General features: G+C 46.7%; 1 protein-coding gene across 1 annotated transcript in view; it reads left to right on the forward strand.

Annotated features, from left to right (window-relative positions):
• Nucleotides 1–20,210, forward strand: part of Armc9 (armadillo repeat containing 9) — a 130,619-nt gene that overhangs the window by 52,579 nt on the left and 57,830 nt on the right. The window contains exons 15-19 of the mRNA XM_077791111.1: nucleotides 3,502–3,641; nucleotides 4,822–4,898; nucleotides 7,463–7,537; nucleotides 15,875–15,965; nucleotides 19,835–19,890. Coding sequence (XP_077647237.1) covers nucleotides 3,502–3,641; nucleotides 4,822–4,898; nucleotides 7,463–7,537; nucleotides 15,875–15,965; nucleotides 19,835–19,890 — 439 coding nt within the window. The remainder of the gene's footprint in view (nucleotides 1–3,501; nucleotides 3,642–4,821; nucleotides 4,899–7,462; nucleotides 7,538–15,874; nucleotides 15,966–19,834; nucleotides 19,891–20,210) is intronic.

Here is a 20,210-nt window from a genome sequence, read left to right on the forward strand (position 1 = left end):
CAAGGTCAATTTTTACTATACATATTATGCACTTATTACTGGGCTAAATGCTGTCCTGTCCTGTAGAGGAGGGTAGCATTAAAAATGACCTGCTTCAGGGGATTGGGGTTGTGGCTCAGTGGTAGAGTGCTTGCCTAGCATGCATGAGGCACTAGGTTCTATCTCTAGCACCACATAAAAATAGAAACAAATAAAATAAAGGTATTGTGTCCATCTACAACTAAAAAAAAAAAAAAAAAAAGACCTGCTCTGGATGTCAGATATGCTAGGCCTGCTACTGTGCATAAACATGTACAAGATGGCTAGGTTATTTGGGGATTATTTCTTGCATTGAGTAAGCTTGAATTTGGAGAAGATCAAAATAGTTGGACAGTTTGGGAGGTATTCCTGGCTAGGTTATAAGTTTAGGGAAAGAAAGGTCCAGAATCATGAATTATCTAGGTACATTAAGACTGAATGAGAAATGTAAGTTTGGAGAATTTTAACAAGAAGGTAAATCTGGGCATGGGTCTGGAGGAGAAAGCAATTTGAGACTGCCTAACAAGAGGGTAATGTGGTTTAGGAGGGCTTGAGCTTCCTTGTTTTGGCAACCCTAGGCAGGCTGAATGGGGACAATAGAAGACCACACTCCAAAAGGTGAGTTATAAGATTGGTCAGGAAATTTAGGCATTAACAAATATTTCCTTCAGGGTGATAGTTACAGGAATGAAGAAGGAACAAATTTAAAAAATCTTATAAACTCAACGTAGGATCAGTTTTCCCCTAAATTGACCTATTGGTTTAATGCAATTCTTGTCAAAGTCCCAGCAAGGTTACTTTTGAAAACATAGATAAGCTTATTCCAAAATTTATATGGAAAGGCACAGGCCTCTAATTAGAACAATCTTAGGAAAGAAAAACAAAATGGGAAAAATCACTCTTCCTAAGGCCTAGCTTAATACATATGTAGCTTCAATATAAAAACAGTGTTATATTAGAGGATGGACACATGAATCAATGGAATACTTTTTCTGTGAACACTTAGGAGAGTTTGGGTGATTTTTTGAGACAGATATAGAAAGCTTCTCTCTCCTCCACTAAGCTGCTACACAAGTCTGCTGGGAATGGAGGCACGTGTGACAATGAAAGTATCACTGTGTTTTCCAGGAGACATTGGTGGTGTCCAGTAGGTCATTAGTGCCCTCCAGGTGCTGAATTGTTGGATTGTGTCTCAGGCCACATGCGAGGTTTAGAGACAAACATGAATACTTTCAAGTTGTCTCTGGTCCTCTGTGTGATTGGCAGCCCCTGGGAGGACACAGGGAGTGTGGCCAAAAGCATTCTTCGGCTGCCTCAGTTGTGGAGACCAGTGGCTCACAGCACAGGCCCTGCCTTTTCTCCTTGTGTATCTTACCATGGGGTTCTAGCCCCTGGGTGTCCGTCCCAACAACCCCCCTGCTGTGACTTGGAAGCTCCCCATCAGAAATTGAAAAATCAGGTACTATTGAACCGATCTGGCACCTGCTAGAGGTTTTTATAAATTGAGAGCTTATTGAAGTATACTTTCTTTACCATAAAATTCACATATTAAGTGTGGAAGTCAATGGTTTTTAGCAGATTTGCTGAGGTGCGCAGCCATCACTACAACCTAATTTTAGAATATTTCTGTGACCACGAAAAGAAACCTTGTACCATTTGTCCTAGTTCCTGCCCCAGCACTTGTGACCACCAAACTCCTTTCAGTAGACTGACTTGTCCTGGATGTTTCACAAATGGAATCAGATAATGTGTGTCCTTTTGTGACAGCGTCTTTCACTTAGTGTAATGTTTTCACGGTTCCTTCTTGTCCTAGCCCTTGTCAGTGCTTTGTTCCTTGTTATTGCCGAATAGCCCTCCATCTGATAGAGAGGCCCCGTGAGTCTCAGCGTGAGGGTGCATTTGCATTTCCTTGAGAGGCTTCTGGGAGTGGAATTGCCAGGGAGATGGCAAATCTTCAGAGTTCAGCTTCCCTCAGCACTGCCTCATTTTATCTTTGACTTTATGAAGAATTCTAGAACCTCCAGCTTTTTGCCCACCCTCTTCTGAACATGCTTTTCCCCGTCACATGCTAACATTGGACTGACTTTCCCTAATTACCGGAAGCCTGCAGAGTGAAGTAATCTAAGCGGTCCATGCTTCACGGGGGAAAGGGACAGGCTCAGGTCTGTTGTCATCCAGGTCCCTGCCGGTGGCAATTTCTTGTAGTAACTCATGAACTGAAAAGAGCTGCAAGTGATTTGTCCAGTTATTCCTGCTCAGTTTGTCCGAACACTTTGCTCCTGTTTATCTACACAGCAGCTTAGCTTCATGGTGACTATGTTTAGGAAACTTAAGTACAGATAAAAGATTGGGTGAAGAAGTAGTTCTTTCTGATAATGCAGAAATAGGCCTAATGTTTTTTGCAGCTTTCCAGGGTCTCTGCAATAAAAGTAGAAAGCAGTGGGCTTGCCCAGAGAGCAGTCTCCATGTGTTCCAAGAGGCCACACCGGTCAGATCTGTGTGGCTACAGGAATGGCCTGAACAGTTACTTGCTCCTTCTTCCTGGGCGGTCATTTTACCATAACTCGTTGATTAGGAGAGGAAGTGCTGGCTGCTCTCTGGTGTTCACATGTTCACATCATTCTGTTGGCTTCTCATGGTGGCACTGTGCTTGGTGACATCTGTTCTTAAGGCTAACATGATGACATCCACCATTATACGTTGTGAAGAGGTATTGGATTCTGTAAAATCTTACACCTGGATGCTGGGTGAAATTTCTGTTTCCCGGGTCATTAAACCACACTCTTCCTCTGTAGAGATCCTAGTCAGAATGCCGTTGAGCTGGGTCTTGCTCTTTTTTGTTTTTATTTTCATTCATCTCAAAGTGCCTGTGCTGCATTATATAGAGTTGAAACAAAAATCTATTTTTCAAAGAAGTGTTACCGTGGCCCTGTTTTCTGATTTAAGTAGACCAAAAGCTGTCGATGAATATTCATTAAATATTTGAAATAAGCTGGGTACATCGGTGCATACCTGTAATCCCAGCTACCTGGGAGGCTGAGGCAGGAGGTTCACAGCCTCAGCGACTCAGTGAGACCCTCAGTAACTTAGTGAGACCCTATCTCAAATTGTTTTAAAAAGTTGGGGGCTGGAGAGAGAGCTCAGTTGTAAAGCACCCCTGGGTTCAATCCCCAGTGTCTCACACACACACACACACACACACACACACACACACAAATTGAGGTAATACTCTGCTAATTTTAAATATGGAAAAGGAAACTTTCAAAGGAGGAAGCCTCCTTATTACTTCTTCCTTTAAACGCTTCATCGTATCCCTGAAAGTAAAGGATTTTGTTATTCATCTGGACCAGCTTAATAATGATAAAAAAAAATGCCTCAGAGTCTGTATCTTCCGTAGGCCTTCTTTTATGACGCAGAGCTGTATCTCCTGGGTGACAAGCCCCGCCGGCCAGTTTTAATTCACCTCAGGCCTTTTCGTCCCAGGCGCCCACTGCAGACAGCGATGATTCGAGACGGCCTCATCTTCTGGCTGATTGACATTCTGAAGGACCCGGATTGCCTGTCTGACTACACACTGGAGTACGCCGTGGCTTTGCTCATGAACCTCTGCCTCCGCAGCGCAGGTCTCCCCCATCCTGTATTTTCTGGTGTGGGGGTTGAGAAGAGATCCTGACCAGAGTCCAGGTTCCCGGTGAGCCCTGGGGGCTTGCTTTTTGTCTCCCTCAGAGAAAAAGAAGACAGCCTGAAGTATTTCCAGCTAGGTATAGAGCTGCTGAGTCCCCAAGGCCAAAATACGGTCTGGCCTTCGAAAGAGTGTTTATATGTATGCACTTCGCACAGGAAGAGGAGACTGAATTCATTCGTGTTTCCTTTCATCTTCATTAAGTTATTCAAAGGCATGAAGTTAGGAATCCTGATTCCCTTCTCTGAAGCCTGAGGACTGTGCGCCCAGCATTCTCCAGGATTAAGTTGGTGGCAGGAGCAGTGACATTAACGTGCTTCCTGCTCCTAATCCTTTTCTCACCCCTCCCTGGTGGTGGAGGTTCTCTGAGCATCCTAAGCCATTTCCCTGCTTGTTCAGGGAGACGGTGGCACCACCACCTGTACGGGATCAGTCTGTGCCGACTCAGTAAGAGCCACAGCCCATTACTGGGCACTGGGGGCTCCGGCCACCTTAAGTCCTTCATGTCCACCACCTCACTGAATTCTCCATCAGCCTTTCAGGTAGATAATTGCTGTTTTAAAGAGGAGACACTGAGGCCCGCGGTCACATTGTTGCTGGAATCAGACCCTTTAAGAAGCGGCAAGGGGCACTTGGAGAGTGGGAGAACTCAAACTTTATTTTTATGCCAGTGGTCCCAGAGGAGGTCACCCTCCAAATTCTGAGCCCCCATCTGCAGCTTCTCACAACCTTAATAGACTATCTGGTGCCATAAAATTTCTAGTTTCTACCAGGAGTAGGTTTACAGAAGCAGAGTGTGAAACGGGGAGGAACTGGCTCTTCTCACAGGCCTCCAATAAATCTCTAGCCTTGGGCTAAGCCGCAGCACTTCAAAGGGGAGTAGATTCCTGCAGGTAGTTATTTACAGTCCAAAAGGTAGGGGTCATAACGGGAGGGGACTGTCCTTTTCCCAGGCACTGTAGTCTTCCACAACAGCGTTCTGATTTCCTTTTACACCCAGGCCTGTGTTGCCTTCCATCACAACATAGCATAAACAGACCAGCCAGGCTTGTACTCAGGTCTGCCTACATGAAACTGTGCTTCTGAGTTCAGATGCGTCATGTTTTGTTTTGGTCCCACAGGGAAGAACATGTGTGCCAAGGTGGCAGGCCTGGTGCTGAAAGTCCTTTCGGATCTCCTTGGCCACGAAAATCACGAGGTACTCAGTCAGCATTGCTGGCCCCGGGTGTGGGGGAACACTGGGCCCTCGGTGCCTGCAACCTGCAGCCAAGGGGCTGGCCTGCAGCAGTGGCTGCATTTGACAAGTGTACACACGCTCCCTCCTGCAGGTATTTTTATGAACGACTTCAAATCTTTTATGATCTAAAAGTTTGGAGCTCAGAGCAGGGAGTGTGTCCCCAAGTCCTCGTGTTTGGGGATGGTCCCTGCTGTACCTCACTTTTTCTCCTTATCGTCTTTCTCGGCTTCATCTCCCCGCAGTGTCAGCGCTCGCATTAACGTTGTCCGTAGCAGGTACGAATGTGGCCTTAAAGTACATGATACCACATCTGTGCCATACCCTGCACGTGTGGAGCTTGTGTGGTGTGAGTTTTCCTGTGCTGCTGGGACCTTCCTGGGCTCCTGTACATGCCCCTGGTTCACTCAGTCTCGCCACTGCCACGCCCCTCCATGTTACCTGTCCCCCAGGGTAGACACTGGGTCGTCTCCGGCTCTGCTGCCACAGCCATCCTAAGTGAGGCACCTGCCCACCCGAGCCTGCGCAGAGCTTCCCCAGGGTGTGGACCCTTTTCACCACCGACTCGCAGCATACACCAGGCTGTGGCTGAGTCCCCCCAGATTGTCCTCTAGAACAGCTGGACCAGCTGTTCTCACCAGCATCCCCTCCCACCTGGTGGTATCCTCCAAGTTTCGAAGCTTATGGACCATAAACCTTTTTTTTAAGTGAAATAGAGCTGTAGGAAGACAAATCAACAAAAGCCAGCAAAGGTGGTGCTTCTCTTGTTTTTTGCAGCCGCCTTTGTACAAGCTACAACATTGCCTTTCACCTGCAGCCAAAGTCAGACCTCTTTCCATGGACCAGGTGCAGGGGCGTATGTTAGCAGGACACAGTAACAAGACCACAGGGTCACGCGGGAGCCCTGGGTTCCCACTGGTCCATCCCATTCCAGGCAGATGGCTCCGGCCACTCCTTTCACCCACAGCTCCGAGGCTCACAGCATCATTGCTGAGGACCTGGTTTCTTCAGCAGGTGGAGTTCAGGGGCTGTTAAAGTCTGTGCCGTGCATTTTATGTTTAAAAACCATTGAGCTCTTAGCTGAGCACGGTGGCGCACGCCTGAAATCCCAGGGACTTGGGAGGCTGAAGCAGGACCAGCCGCAGCGACTTAGTGAGATTCAAAAGCACTGGAGATGTAGCTCAGTTGTAAAGTCACCCTAGGTTCAATCCCCAGAACCGAGAGAGAGAGAGAGAGAGAGAGAGAGAGAGAGAGAGAGAGAGCGCGCGCACGCGCAAGCGCGAGCGAGCGAGTGCGAGCGCGCCCCAGTGCTAGGAAGGGTGGTGGCCAGTGTGCCCTCTCTCTGGCTGTGGAGAGAGCAGCACACAGTCCACAGAACAGGTGACTCTCACTCATCAAGCCAGCTGTGACCTGTCCTGTGTTCATTTAATGTTGGTGTTATCTGTATGATTTAAGAATGGTCCTCTCCTCAGAGGTCCTAAAGGAAGAGACTTCCTGTATATTAAAAAAAAAAAAAAAAACCACCCACAGAGTCTCCAGGCACAGTGGTACACACCTCTAATCCCAACTACTTGGGAGGCTGAGGCAGGAGGATTACAAATTCGAGGCCAGCCTTGGCAACTTAGCAAGCCCCTATCTCAGAATTAAAAATTTTAAAAAATGCTTCTGGGTTCAATCTCCTGTACAAGAAAAAAAAAAAAGTCACAGAATTCAGGAGAGCAGTAGAGGGTTGAACAGGGAGCAGAGGTGAGCACCATGTGCAGAGCTTTCAGGAAGAGCTTCCTAGAATCTCTGTCGGAGCTTGGTGTGAAAGGCAGAATCAGCTGTCCAGATGGACATGTGGGAAGAGCTTTCCCATAAGGGGAACTGCAGCAGCCAGGGCTGAGGTACGTGCACCAGGAACATGTGGCAGGGGTCCTTCAAGTAGTGTGGGCACCCTGGGCAGTGCAGAGGGAAGAGCAGAGCAGGTGGTGTGGGCACCGGCCCCTGGAGGAGCCTGTGTGTGTACACACAGTGTGTGGAAGAAGCTAGGACTTCGCCATGGGCGCTTGGAAGGCTCCAAGGTGGGGGCAGGAACAATCAGCCCATGCTGTAGAATTTCAGCGATGATAGGATGGTTGGGTTAAAGGGTAGGTGTCGGGTGGAGGCTGGGCCATGGACAGTGATGTGTGAACAGGACGGCAGCAACAGATGTGGAATAGAAGGGTCCTTTCAAGGACCCAACCCAGGAGTTCCGAGCAATCCGTGACGACTCTAAAGTTCCCAGGCTCCGTGACCAGGATAAGAAATGACTTAAGCAGTGGAGTACAGCAGGAGGAGGCCTTGGGCGGAGAGATGGCCTTGGTTTTGGACTCCTGGTTGTAGAGATCCCTAGAACATACAAATAGAGGTGTTTGTTACTTGAAAACATGCATCCTGAACTCCGGAGAGATGGACGCCCTCTCCTCCTCAGCCAGCTGTGGTGTTTGATAATTGAGTTGTGAAGTATTTGAAAACTTGCAATTGACTGTCTTTTTCTCCCCTTAAAGATACAGCCATATGTGAACGGAGCGCTGTACAGTATCCTTTCTATTCCATCCATTCGTGAGGAGGCAAGAGCAATGGTAAGAGAGAGCGCCGAGTGCTGTGGGCGCCTGTCAGTGCCAAGTGCCCAGCTGCTGGGGCACGCACTGCCTCCACAGGGCCGGGCAGGCTTCACACAGGTCCCACGCTCCCTGAAATGGCATGCTAAATATGTATTCGCAGTTTTCTGGGCAGGGGCTGGGGATGTAGCTCAGTTGGTAGAGTGCTTGACTCAAATGCACAAGGCCTTGGGTTCAATCCCCAGCACCACACACAAAAGAAAGTTTTCTGGGAAAAGTCTATATCTTTTATCAGAATCTCAAGGGGATCCCTAAATTCTAAATGGTTAAGAACCGCAGTGTTAAGAAATTTCCAGCAAGTTTATTTTTGCAAATGGAACAGACAAGCTGCAAAGATTGCAAAAGTGCAGTACTCAAGTTGGTTGGTAAACGGCGAGTTCCCAGTTTAGTGTATTTGCATTAGTGCTTATGCTCAAGTGAAATCAGCACCAGGTGATTAGTGTCTTATTTGGAGAGGTGAATGTTTCAAGATCTAATAAGCAAAGCCACTCAAGTTTTGTTCTTTTTCTTTGTACCATGTGAAACCAGGGTAACCATGCGTATATTATATGCTGCGGTGAAGGGATTACATGTATTTCCCCACTCAAAACACAGGATGATGTCAGATTGAAACCAGAACATTCCCCCAGTTGGTTTTGCTTCCTTAGAATGGCCTAATCTCCTACTTGGTTTTGGTTTTCTAAATCACATTAACAGTTATACCAGCTTACCAAACAGTGGAACTGAGTCGCCTGCTACTTTTAAATTAAAAACTCTGCATTTTCAATAGGAAATAGGAAATAAAAGCTTGATTAAATCCTCACTGTGGTCATTTAGGTGAAAGAGAAAGATTGTTAATCAAGGAAGGAACAGGAGAATGGCATGTAGGAGGAAAGGATGGGGTGTCGTGGCATCAAAAAAGGCAAGGGCTGGGGTGTAGCTCAATATTACAATGCATACCTAGAATGCACAAGGCCCTGAGAACATCCAGCAAAGGTGGGGATGACGGGAGGGAGTGCAGTCAGGGGACAGGGACCACATCCCCTGAGATCATCAAGGTGTAGCTCAGCAGAACAGGGCCTCCTGCAGATCATCAGGCCAGGGAGGAAAAATGCGGCAGCAGAGCCCCAGGGTCCTGAGTGGCACTATGAGCAGCTCTAACATCTGTCTAACAGGAGTCCCAGAAGGAGGAGAGTGGGAGATAATGACACAGAAAAAAGATTGAATGATAATGAAGCAACTTGGTGAAAAACAAACACTTCAGTTTTTGACTTTTAAGAGAAAATTTGAATTGCTCAGATAAAGGTGTGAGTGTAGGCTTCCTCTGGCATTTGAATGGAGGTCAGAGTCATGAGCTCCCGACAGCCTCCCCCACCCCTGTTAGCCTGAGCTGAGGAACTTTTTAGACACAACACCCAGGCGGTTGCCTATTGAACGATTTGTAAAGTGGCCTCAAAAGGGTGATTATGGCCACAGTAAGGTTTCTCTTAAATCCTCGGGTTCCCTCTTTACACTTTTATCCTTGAGGGAGTTTTTAGGTAAATAAAGCCAGACATTCTTACTGGGTATGAGGCTGCATGGTGCATTTGCTGGTCAGCGTCTCAGCTGTGCACCTGCCTTCGCCTTAGCTGCGAGGGATGCTGGGAATGCTAAGCACTAGAGGAACAAGACAAGAAAAACGCTATCCACAACCTCCCCACTGTACCCTCTGCTCATGCAGTGCAGGGAAGGGGAGACAGAACCGATGTCCTTGGGCCCTGCTGGTGTTTGAGCTGAGGGTCACACAGTCCTTCTGCAGAGCAGCTGCGCACCACAGGTGAGACCCACTGCAGTGCCCATCTCGGGCTCGTTCATTTCCCTGCGGTTGTTGATGCAGAGAGGAACTCAGTGCTGGGTGATGCTCATTTTAACATTTTTACAATGTTGAAAACCTGGAAGTAACATAATTTTTGCCATAATTGCTGATGAAATTGTGGTTCTTTTGTTCACGATGTTAATAACTTTAGAAGATGATAATTAGGAAAAGCAGGATGAGGCAGAATGAAAATTTTATTACATCATGAGGAATTAAAGCAGAGCATGTCATTATAAGAATTCTGTTTTAGCAACTGGGTAAAACCTTTGTGTGCTTATGGAAAATGACAGCACATGCATAAAATTATATTAGTACCAAGTACGATTAGTACCAAGCTGGAGTACTTGTCACCATGTGCCCTTTCCCTGGGACCAGAGCCCCTGTGAGCATTCTGCAGAGCTGGGGCAGACCAGATGTGGTGCTAGGTAGGAAGGCTATAGAACCTCTGGGAGACCAGGGAACTGGGCGTGGGGGCACCCAGCCTGAAGGAATGCCCTTGTGCTCCATGGGCTGCCCACAGCTCATGCCTACTGTGCCAGGAACTCTCCTCCACTCTCCCCAGAGGTCTGGGTGCCACTGCTATCCACTCTTCCAGAAGATGTGTGTTCCCTCCTGCCCACTTTCTCACATTGCCTGCTTCCAATTCACAAGCTTCACCTAGGTACATTTTTGGCAGCATCTAGGCTGGGTGCCAGTACCCTCGCTGCAAAGCAAGCTGGGATGCCAGTCATTGGCTGATACCCTGCCCAAGTAATCGAGCCCTTGCTGCCCGAGGCCTGAGCCCGAGTGTCAGGCAGCCCTATTTATCTGAGCTCTTCTCCCGCTCCACAACTCAGCCAGCTTACAGGGGCCTCAAGGGACTCATTTGCCTTTTTCTCCCCCCCCCCCTTTTTTTCTCCTTTTGGTGACATGGTAAGACCAGTAAAATTGTATTTGGTACTAATATAATAAGCATAAGTGTGGAGAAGCTGTTTAAAAGTTGCTTCTCAACCAGGCACACATCAATAATCCCAGCTACTTGGAAGACTAAGGCAGGAGGATCACAAGTTCCAGGTCAGTCTGGGCAACTTAGCAAGACCCTGTCTCAACATAAAAAATAACAAGGGCTGGGGTGTCGCTAGCCCTACAGTACTCTCCAGCTAGGAGCATAGCAGTTGTACACCACAGGGGGCCGCCTAGCCTCCTACCTAGATTCCATGGTGCCCTTAGGGAAAAACCTTTCAAAATTAGTGTGGAAATTTGACTGAGATGATTAGTTGGTAGAACATCTTTGCAATTTGGCTACACACACACACACACACACACACACACACACACACACATACATGTATATATAAAATCCTCAAAAACATTCATATTCTTTGCCCAGTAATTCTTTTGGAGCTCACATACACCATGACCAGATAGTATATACTGAAATATTCACTGCAGCGTTATTGATTGTAGTAGAAACCAGGGAACAACCTAAATGGCAGCACTCGGGGGAACGAGTTGGGGAAGGAGTAAGAACAGGCAGGGAAGGGAGGTGTCCCCTGGGCACGCCCAGCCGGAGCAGTGTTCTGTCTTTTTGTTGCTGTTGTTGTCACACATTAATGGTCTTCTAGTTAGTTGAATTAATCAGTCAGACAGCAGTTGCCACAATAATGTCTGTCAAAGTGGCTCGCCATAAAATCTCCAGTGCCATATTCATCTGAAGGGCACTCCCGGCAAAGGTGAATAACTGTCGGCCATTTTCGTCCCCCTTATAGTATTTCAGGAAAGCCAACTTATTGTTCTTTCTCTTGTGTTTGTTCTTCCTGGGAGTGGGGTAAGACCTCTTAGCACCACCAGCCTCAGCACTAGATGAAAGGTAGACTCCTTTTGAATGTTGTAGTCAGACCAAGTATGTCCTCCTTCCTGTGCTGACCAGCTAAGGTCAGGTTTTGCTGAACAGGAGGAATTCCTCCCCCATCCTGGATCTTGGCCTTTACATTTTCTGTGGTGTCCATCAACCTTGAGTGGGATAGTCTTCCCTGAAAGGGTCTTTATGAAATCTGCGTCCTGACTCTGGCTCCAGCTCAGATGGCAGCTCTGAACTGTGTTCCAGTCTTGCTCTGCCGTTTCCTGGTTGTCTTTGGGCACCGTGGGAATTACTGTAGCACCAAACACCTGGAATTGTGAGAATCAAAAGAGCTAATGCTCACATACTATGCCTGCCACTGAGTGAGCATTGAGAGGTGCTCTTAGCTGCTATTATTATTATAGCTACTAAAACTTTGTGTATGAGCTTTATATTGACACAAGAAAATAGTAGTTAAATTTAAAAATAAAAAACAGCATTATAACAGTATGATCTCAATTGTGTAAAACAATAGCCATAAAAGAAGAAATACTTCAGAATGTTCAGTTTTATCTCTATGCAGAGAAATATTTTATTCTTTTTTTTTTTTTAATGGGGCTAGACCCCAGGGACACTTTACTGCTAAGTTATACCCCTTTTTTTTCTTTACTGTATTCATTTATTTATAACAGACAGGGTCTCACTGAGTTGCTTAGGGCCTTGCTTTTGCTAAGGCTGGCTTTGAACTCACAATCCTCCTATCTCAGTCTTCCTAGCTGCTGGGATTACAGGTGTGTGCCCGGTAACATGTGACCTTTAATTTTCTGAAGTTGGCTTATTTCACTTAGCATGATGTTCTCCATTTCCATCCGTTTACCAGCTAATGTCATAAAGTCGTTATTCACCAGAGCTCGTTTGGAGGTTCTAGCAGGGGAGTGCAGCTACTCTTGACTGAAGAACAGTTCTACTTTATCAGGGAAGGTTGTCTGAGTGCACAGCTTGTGGGGGAGGAAGGGGACACCCGCCTAGCCAGTGGGATCAGCCGAATCAACTCTGGCCATCAGTGGAGTGACAGATGTTGCAGCCAGATTGCCCTCACATCCATAAAGTCATTGTGGCTGAGTAAAAGTCCATCTTTTCTTAACCCATTCATCTATTGATAGGCATCTGGGTCCCAGCCCTTTTTTATTTTTTATTTTGAGACATGCTCTTGCTAAGTTGCTGAAGTTGGCCTTGAATTTAATGATCCTCCTGTCTCAGCCTCCCAAGTCACTTGAATTCCATCATGTACACTGGCTGTTTATTTTATATAGCTTATAAGTTTTAGTGGAAAACCTGAATGACTTTCAGAATTAGAGGAAAATGTTTTTATTCACCTAAAATAGATATTTGAGTTTCCAAGAGGGAAGTTTCTCTTGAAGACCTTTAGTGGTAGATTAGACTATTTGGGCTGGAACAAAATAGAATGTGGTATAGAGCTGAACGGCTGAGCATAAGGGAGAGGTGGGATCGTTTGGAGGGCTGTGTGGGTGTTCAGTATACGCTGTCTACCTCTGTGCAAGGTGCTTCAGCCCACTCAGTCCTCAAAGCCCCTAAAGGAGTGGCTGTGGCTGTGTCCCCATTGATGTAAGAGGTAGATTTCTGGGCCTGGAGCCACACAGCTAGTGTAGGGGCCAAATGCATGTTTGTTTTGAGAACTTTCCACACCTCAGGCTGCAGTGCTTCTTTAGAAATGAGAACTAATTTAATCTTTTTCTCCCCCCCACCCCCAGTGCTAGGGATCAAGCCCAGGTTCTCACACATAATAGGCAAGCACCCTTTCCATACCAATTTCTTTCTAGACTCCTATCCCTAATCTCATCTTTAATGAAAAATCTAGATATGATAAATGTTTTCCTTCCTTAAATTCTATAATACAAACACTGTCTTCTGTGTTATTTCATATTGAGCATCTCTAATCCAAAAATCTAGAATCTTAAATATTCCAAACTCTAAAACTTTTGGAGCATAGACATGAAATATAGGTACAACATTCTGCATCATAAAACTTTGTTTCACACACAGAATTATTTAAAATAGGGCTAGGGATGTGGCTCAAGCGGTATTGCGCTTGCCTGGCATGTGTGCGGTCCAGGTTCGATCCTCAGCACCACATTACAAACAAAGATGTTGTGTCTGCCGAAAACTAAAAAATAAAAATATTATATAAAAAAGAATTATTTAAAATATTGTATGAAGTCATCTTGATGGCATGTGTATGAGATATTGACAAAGCATAAATGAATTTTGTGTTGAGACACGGGTCTGGGGGCGCCTAAGATAGCTCTGCAGATGTTCCCAAAGCCAAAAACCCTGAAGCTCCAGGCATTTCAGATAAGGGCCACTCCACCTGTTTCCTGCAATGATCCTAACCTTGACCTCCTGGGGGGAGTTCCCTCTTTGCTTCCATTCAGCCTGCAATTCCTTTTCACATGTGGCTGATATTCTCCTTTCCATCTAACCTGAGTGTTTGTATTAGGCCAGGATTATCTTCAAAATGAGTTATTACTTTCAGGGTCAAATACTGTTATTTTTATGACTTCTCATTTCTATAATTCAGATTAAACTTTACCTAATATATGTGGTTTTAAAAATAAGTACAATTTCTGACTGGACTCTTTCCTATTAAAAAAGCATCCCCAGGTGATCCTCCTCATTACACAGGAATTTATTGTTTGTTTTCCAAGTAACAACTGAGTTAGAGCCATATGAAAGAGAGTGAGTGAAAATAAAAAGATCTATAAAGATAAGAGCAGATACTCACTCGTAAAAGTAACATCTGGGAAGAAAAGGTAGAAGCGAGCCTGAATGGATTCTTTGTCCCATTCCTGGGGCACAGGTTGAGGACTTTCCATTCCCAAGCTACTTGTGCTTGATTCTGCTCTTGGGCATGTCGGGCTGATGGAGCTGTCACTCCTACAGTGTCCCTTCCCTGGCCCTTCCCTGGGAAGTGGGGATGGACGGTAAGAGTGAGACCAGTTGATAAGACAGAGACAGCAAAGTCAGCTCTCCTCTCAGCCAAGGTCCACGCCAGATGTTGGTGGTTGTCCCTTTGTAAGACAAACACAGATATTTTGGCTGGCCACACAGGAGCTGGACAGTGCTGCCCAGTCCTCTTTGAAATACCCTGTCCTTGATTCCAGAGATTCCTTCAAGGCCTTCTCCCGTTGTAGACTGTTTTCTCAGGGTCTCTGTGAGCTTACCCGTCTATCTTCCAATGAAATGTCATTGTTCTCTCACTCTGTCCCAGTCCTCTGCTCTTCTCACTCTGCTGTAATCCCCTTGACTTAGCTGCCGGGTCGTTCACCCCAGCCACTAGCCCTCCAGACACAGCCAGGCAGCCTCTCCTGTCTAGTAGACATAGGTGCCAGCCACGGCACAAGATGCCATCATTTAGGTGTGACTGGCAAACAGTGGATGCTCAGGCCTTCCTCGTTCGGCTCAGTGCATCCCGACACATGTATCCATCTACATAACTAATACCCAGTTACATAGTGGTCTTTTAAGTCTCCTGTCATCTTGAGGGGCAGCCTCGTTTTATAACTGAAGAAACAGGCTGAGTGAAGTTGAGTAATTTGAGTAAGGTCGCACAGTTAATCCACGTAGGAGCTAGGATTACCATCCAAATGATAATCCTGATTTAACCTTTCTGTGAAGCAGTTCTCTTCATTGGGTCATGAGAGTTTAACCTCTTCTGCTCTTGACACTTCTCTGATTCCAAACTGGCCTACCTAAAAAGGGAACATATCAGCTCATGTAACCAAGAAGTCCAGGATAAGCTTCAAGCATGGTTTGATCAGGGTTTGCATGGCATCAGATCCATCTCTCTACCACCTCTGCACTCTGCTTCTTCTGTGTTGGGTTCATCATTAGATATGCTTCCCCATCTTGGTGGCAAGAAAGTCTCAACAGCTCCAGCTGCGTGCTTAACTCCCGTCCTTCAGGGAAAGAGGAAGGAGAGGAATTAGACACCATGTTCAAGTCAACTCGCCTACTCCCTGTGATTGTGCAGTGTCAAACGTATTACAATAGGGGCTAGGGTCATAGCTCAGTGGTAGCACTTGTGAGGCCCTGGGTTCAATTCTCAGCACCACATAGAATAAAATAAAGATATCATGTCCATCTACAGCTAAAATATATTTTTAATTACAATAACATAATGACGTAGCGTAGTATCTATAATTCTTACGATAGAAAAAGAATGAAGGCTGTTTAAAGAGTTTCTGTTTGTTCATTTACTTCTCTAAACAAATGTTCCACTTTTTGAAGGCCATATTTGGCCCTAAAATCCAGAAGGCACTGAATAAATAGAGGAAAACACAGGAAAGAAATCATCTCTCAACAAATTGCCAAAACTCAAGGCAGTACTATGCAGGGAAATTTTACAATTGTTTTTAAGCTAAATACGTTATAAAGTTATTTTGAAGTCAGACAGTCAACCCAGAAGAAAATCTCACTGTGACTTATAAAAGGAACAAAAAGAATATTTAGTAGTAAGCAGAGGATTTTTATTGTATGTATCTTCTTCCCCCCAAAAAAAGAGAAATTCTTTTTTGGATGAGATGAAACTGAAAACACTAGAGCATTGTGTGCATTGTGCTTCTAGGGGATGGAAGACATCCTGCGCTGCTTCATCAAAGAAGGCAATGCTGAGATGATCCGCCAGATGGAGTTCATCATCAAGCAGCTCAATTCCGGTCAGTTTAATGCAAGAACCTACGCCTTGCTTTTGAACTGTTTGCATGTGTCGGAAGGATGTGGGGCTCTCTCAGTGGGGCTTGGGGTTCCTTGGACGTCATTGGCCTTTAGGGAAGTGGGGAGGCCCAGGTGAACTCACAGTGTAGCCAGTAGTCAAGGCCAGAGTGTCCAAAGATTAACAGTCTCTTATCGTACTTTAGGGCCTGTAGTCAACAAAAAGAAGTTAAAAGCAATTTCAGAAACCCTTCCCTAACCTTGTAAGTTCTCTTTATGGGCCTCTCCCTTTCCCCTCCTAAGTTCTGCCCCAAAGGGTGACTTCCCCAGGTCCTGGGGTCAGATAGTACAGTCCACACCTCCCTTGGTGATCCATTCACTCCAGGTGATGTATGATTTTCATCTAGAAGCAAGGTCCTCCTTCTGTTGAGCTGCTTCTGTTACCACAGCCACGTGTCCCATAATAAGCAGGAGAGGAAGGCCAGGGGAGCCTTGGATGGGGTGGGGGAGGAGCTCTTGGCTCTTGGTGTGGACTCTTCAACAGAGGCCCTTGGTGCTGCCAGCATTGGGGGCAGTTTGTCCCCTCTGACTCTCCGTGTGCCCTTCCCTGACACCAACAGTGCAAGTAAACATGAGCAAAAGGTAAGCCACAAGTCACTGCTTGACCAGAGCCAAGCTCCAGGGAAACGCCAGAAGCCCACAGGTGCTGTGTCTCTGCTCCCGGTTCAAGCCTCACAGCACCTGGGCAGATTTGCTGCACCCACACCATTTAAATTAGAATCCCCACAGGAGAGAGAGGGCCTCGAGGGACAGGTGGTACCAGGGCAGCCAAGAGGAGCCTGCTGCCAGGCAGAGAAGAGGCCACAGGAGTGAGTGGCCAGGGAGCTGTGGGTTACCTGCCCGTCCTATTTGAATGTCCTCCTCTTTGGTTCTTATGGAGCAAGTATAACTCATCCCAAATTCAGGTGGGCAGAGAATAGAGCTTCATTTTCTCCAGGGACTTCAGTTCTGACTCCGAGCCCGCCCAGGCTGGTGTGATGAAACAGGTACAGTGTGAACGAGCCTGCCCGAGTCTCGGCTAAGGTTGCTTCCCGCCTTCTCTGGGTGGGCTGCCACGGAGGTGGGTAGTTGTTGCCCGTCTGCTTCTTGGTCATTAGTGGCGCCAAGTCCTCCCTCTCAGGCCAGGGGTTCTCTGCAACTTCAAGGTCACATTTGGGTTGGAATCTTCTTCAGGCTGCCTGTGTTTGAGTCGTTGAGACAAATGCACATCCATCTTCTTGCCAGTCTTCCTGGAAGCCAAGAAGCAGGATGCAGGCTCCATTTGCTCCCTGGCATAAGAGTCAACTTTCCCTTATGTAAAACTGCCCTGGCTCAACATGCCAGGCTGCCATGAGGGAGGAGACAGTTCACATCTTTGTAAGGAACCACTCTGGCAAGAAGTTGTCGTGGACAGAACTACAGCTGGATAGCCCTGGGGATTCTGGAAGGCTTGGGAAATACCTACCCAAAAGTTCAGCAAGTTGCTGTTCAAATAAGGGACCTAAAATATTTCTTTCTTCATCTAAAGTATCTAAGTTGTTCTTTATGGAGGCAGAACCCAGAGATGACTACCCAGGAGTCTGCTAGTTTGAAACTAGATTCAAAAGCACACACTCACACCTTATGACACGTGCCACCAGCAGCCAGTCAAGACAATAATGGAACTAGAGAACTTCTGCTCAGTGTTTCTACTCACATGGAAACTAACAGAGTGTGGATTGGGGCCACCTTCCTAGTTTAAGTTATGTGAAGGACTGGTGGTGTGTCCTAGCGGTAGAGTGCTTGCCTGGCATGCAGAGGCCCTGAGTTCAATCCCCAGCACTGCAAGGAAAAACAACCACCATCATGAAATGACATTACCATTATCTTTATTTAGAGACTTCCTTGTTTTATTTTAGTAAACTTAAAAGCACAGGAGTGGGTTTTCATACATTCGAGCCCGTAGCTATCAGCCCACCAGTGCTATTTTTCCAGTGAAGTTTTAAGATCTTCAAGTACAAAGTTGTGGGTATATTTTAGAGTATCTAAGAGCCTAACCCCATAGGTGGGAAGACACCAGTCTGGTGAAGCCTAAAGGAAAATTCCAGCTTGGTGACAGTGACAAGCAGAGCTATAGCCAACAGCAGTATGGAGGTTTATCCCTGGCTTGGGCCCAGACCACAGTTCCAGCCCTCTGCAAGGGAGCTGGCAGACCATAGCCAGTCAGGGCAGAGAAACAGCGGTGCTAGCCTGGTCCACAGGCAGGAGAAAGTAGAGCGGTACTGGGGAGGGCAGCGTGGCTGTGCACCGACTCAGGAGTGAGTGGTGGGGGAGCCCGGACCCAGGTCTTCTAGTACATGGGACCAGCCCTGTTCTGGGTGGTGGGAAGAGTCTGAGCCAATAGATGAAGAGATTGTGGGTTAGGGAAGAGAGGCTGGGCCAAGAAGGAGAACAGGGCGTGTGTTGGACTACTTGACTTTTCCACAGAGAACCTGAGGGGTTTGTAATTGGTGACCATAGAAGCACCGCCATTTTGAAAGGCATTTCCTGCAGATGGAATGGAATATGCTGTGTCTGAGAAGGGAAGAGAAGTTAGATAATTAAATTCAGCCAAAATGCAGAATGACTTAACAGATTTATGTCCGCAAAGTAGCTTTCTGAACTCACTGGCATTCTGTGACAGTGGTGTGGCTTGGGATGGGTGTAGAGACATGCAAACCTCATCAAGGTGGGGACAGACTTGGTGTCCTGCTGGCCACAGACCAGTGAGGTCAGCAGAGACCTCACTTTGAGGCTGTCAGGACGTTGGTGACGCCCTCCTAGGCCGTGGCTTGGTGCTTGATTAATGTAGGAGCCTCTGTCAGGCCCCGTGCTAAGGCCAACTCTAAGTATGGCCTTTGACGCCTTCTTTCTCCTTCCTTCTTTTTGACTTCCTTTCTTTTCTCAGGCTTTCTTTACTTTCACCAAACCAGTGCTAACAAGGAAGGTGCAGCAGGAGCGCAGGGAGGAGGAAGTCAGGTGCTCCATCCCCAGATACTCACAACCCAGTAGAGTAGGGGCAAAGGACACCTGCAGTCAGTAGCCCTCCATTCATTAGGAGGCAGGATCATCCACAGGGTGAGTGCTGGCAGGAGTTCCAGGTGAAACGCAGATCATGTTCAGGGAGGGAGAGATGATGGGCTCAGTGAGGGCACCAGGGAAGGCATCATGGAGGAGGGAACCTGCATCTATGAAATGCCTGCTGTGTACCTGGGCCAGATGCTTCACCTAAGAAGGAGGTGGTAGGATCCCCATTTTACATATGGTAAAATGGTCCGTTCTTTCTCTGGCTCAGTTACGCCATGAATCCAGGCTTGTTTGTGAACGCTAAAGATGTAGCAGTGCGCCTCTGGGAACCTCCCTGCCACAGCCACCACCCCACCTGTACACAGAAGGAGATGCGGTTTCTACTTCCCCTCTGTGCCTCCACCTCTTGCTGTAAGGGGGTTGTGAGGATTCAGTGTCGGGGTGCCCGCTGCCATGCCTGGTGGTAAATATTAGTTTACTTCCCTTCCCTGAAGGTCCCTCAAATTATGTGCTGGCTTGGGATTTTCCTCATGCTACTCTAAATATGTTCTGGTAAAAATGGAGAGATTTATTTAAAATCTCTGAGGACAATGTCAAACGGTGTCTGAAATGATTATGATGAGAAATGGTTGAGCCCAGCACTCATTCTCTTGATGGTGCTCACTGGTCTCTGTGGCGCCTGAAGGATTGTGTTGGTCAAGTCGCCCACTGTTTGTGGCTATTCATTGATATTTTTTCATATAATATATGTATATATATATATATATATATTTTTTTTTTTCCCCTATAGAAGAGCTGCTTGATGGCGTTCTTGAGTCTGATGATGATGAAGATGACGATGATGAAGTAAGTTGGAGACTCTTTTCACCATATAGAAAACTCATACCAAACTATCCTGGGTCTTCCTTGCCTTGAACGGTTGCTCAGAACTGAAGTTTCCACTTCTACCCTGTTGTCCTCAGTCCTGTGGGGTGGCTGAGGTCCAGCTGGGTGGCTCACGTAGGGTCCTACATGGCTGCCTCCGATGTTCAGGCTGGCCCTCGCCTCTGAGGTGTCTCTCCAGTGCCAGCTGTCACTCAGTGGTCCAATCAGGCTGGGTTCTACCAGGGAAGAAGTGAGCCCTTCTGGTCCTCTCTGGGCTCAGTGGTCTCAGAATCGCGCTTGTG

The sequence above is a fragment of the Urocitellus parryii genome, chromosome 1 (genome assembly GCF_045843805.1).
Source record: "Urocitellus parryii isolate mUroPar1 chromosome 1, mUroPar1.hap1, whole genome shotgun sequence".
In the NCBI taxonomy this organism is placed as follows: domain Eukaryota; kingdom Metazoa; phylum Chordata; class Mammalia; order Rodentia; family Sciuridae; genus Urocitellus; species Urocitellus parryii.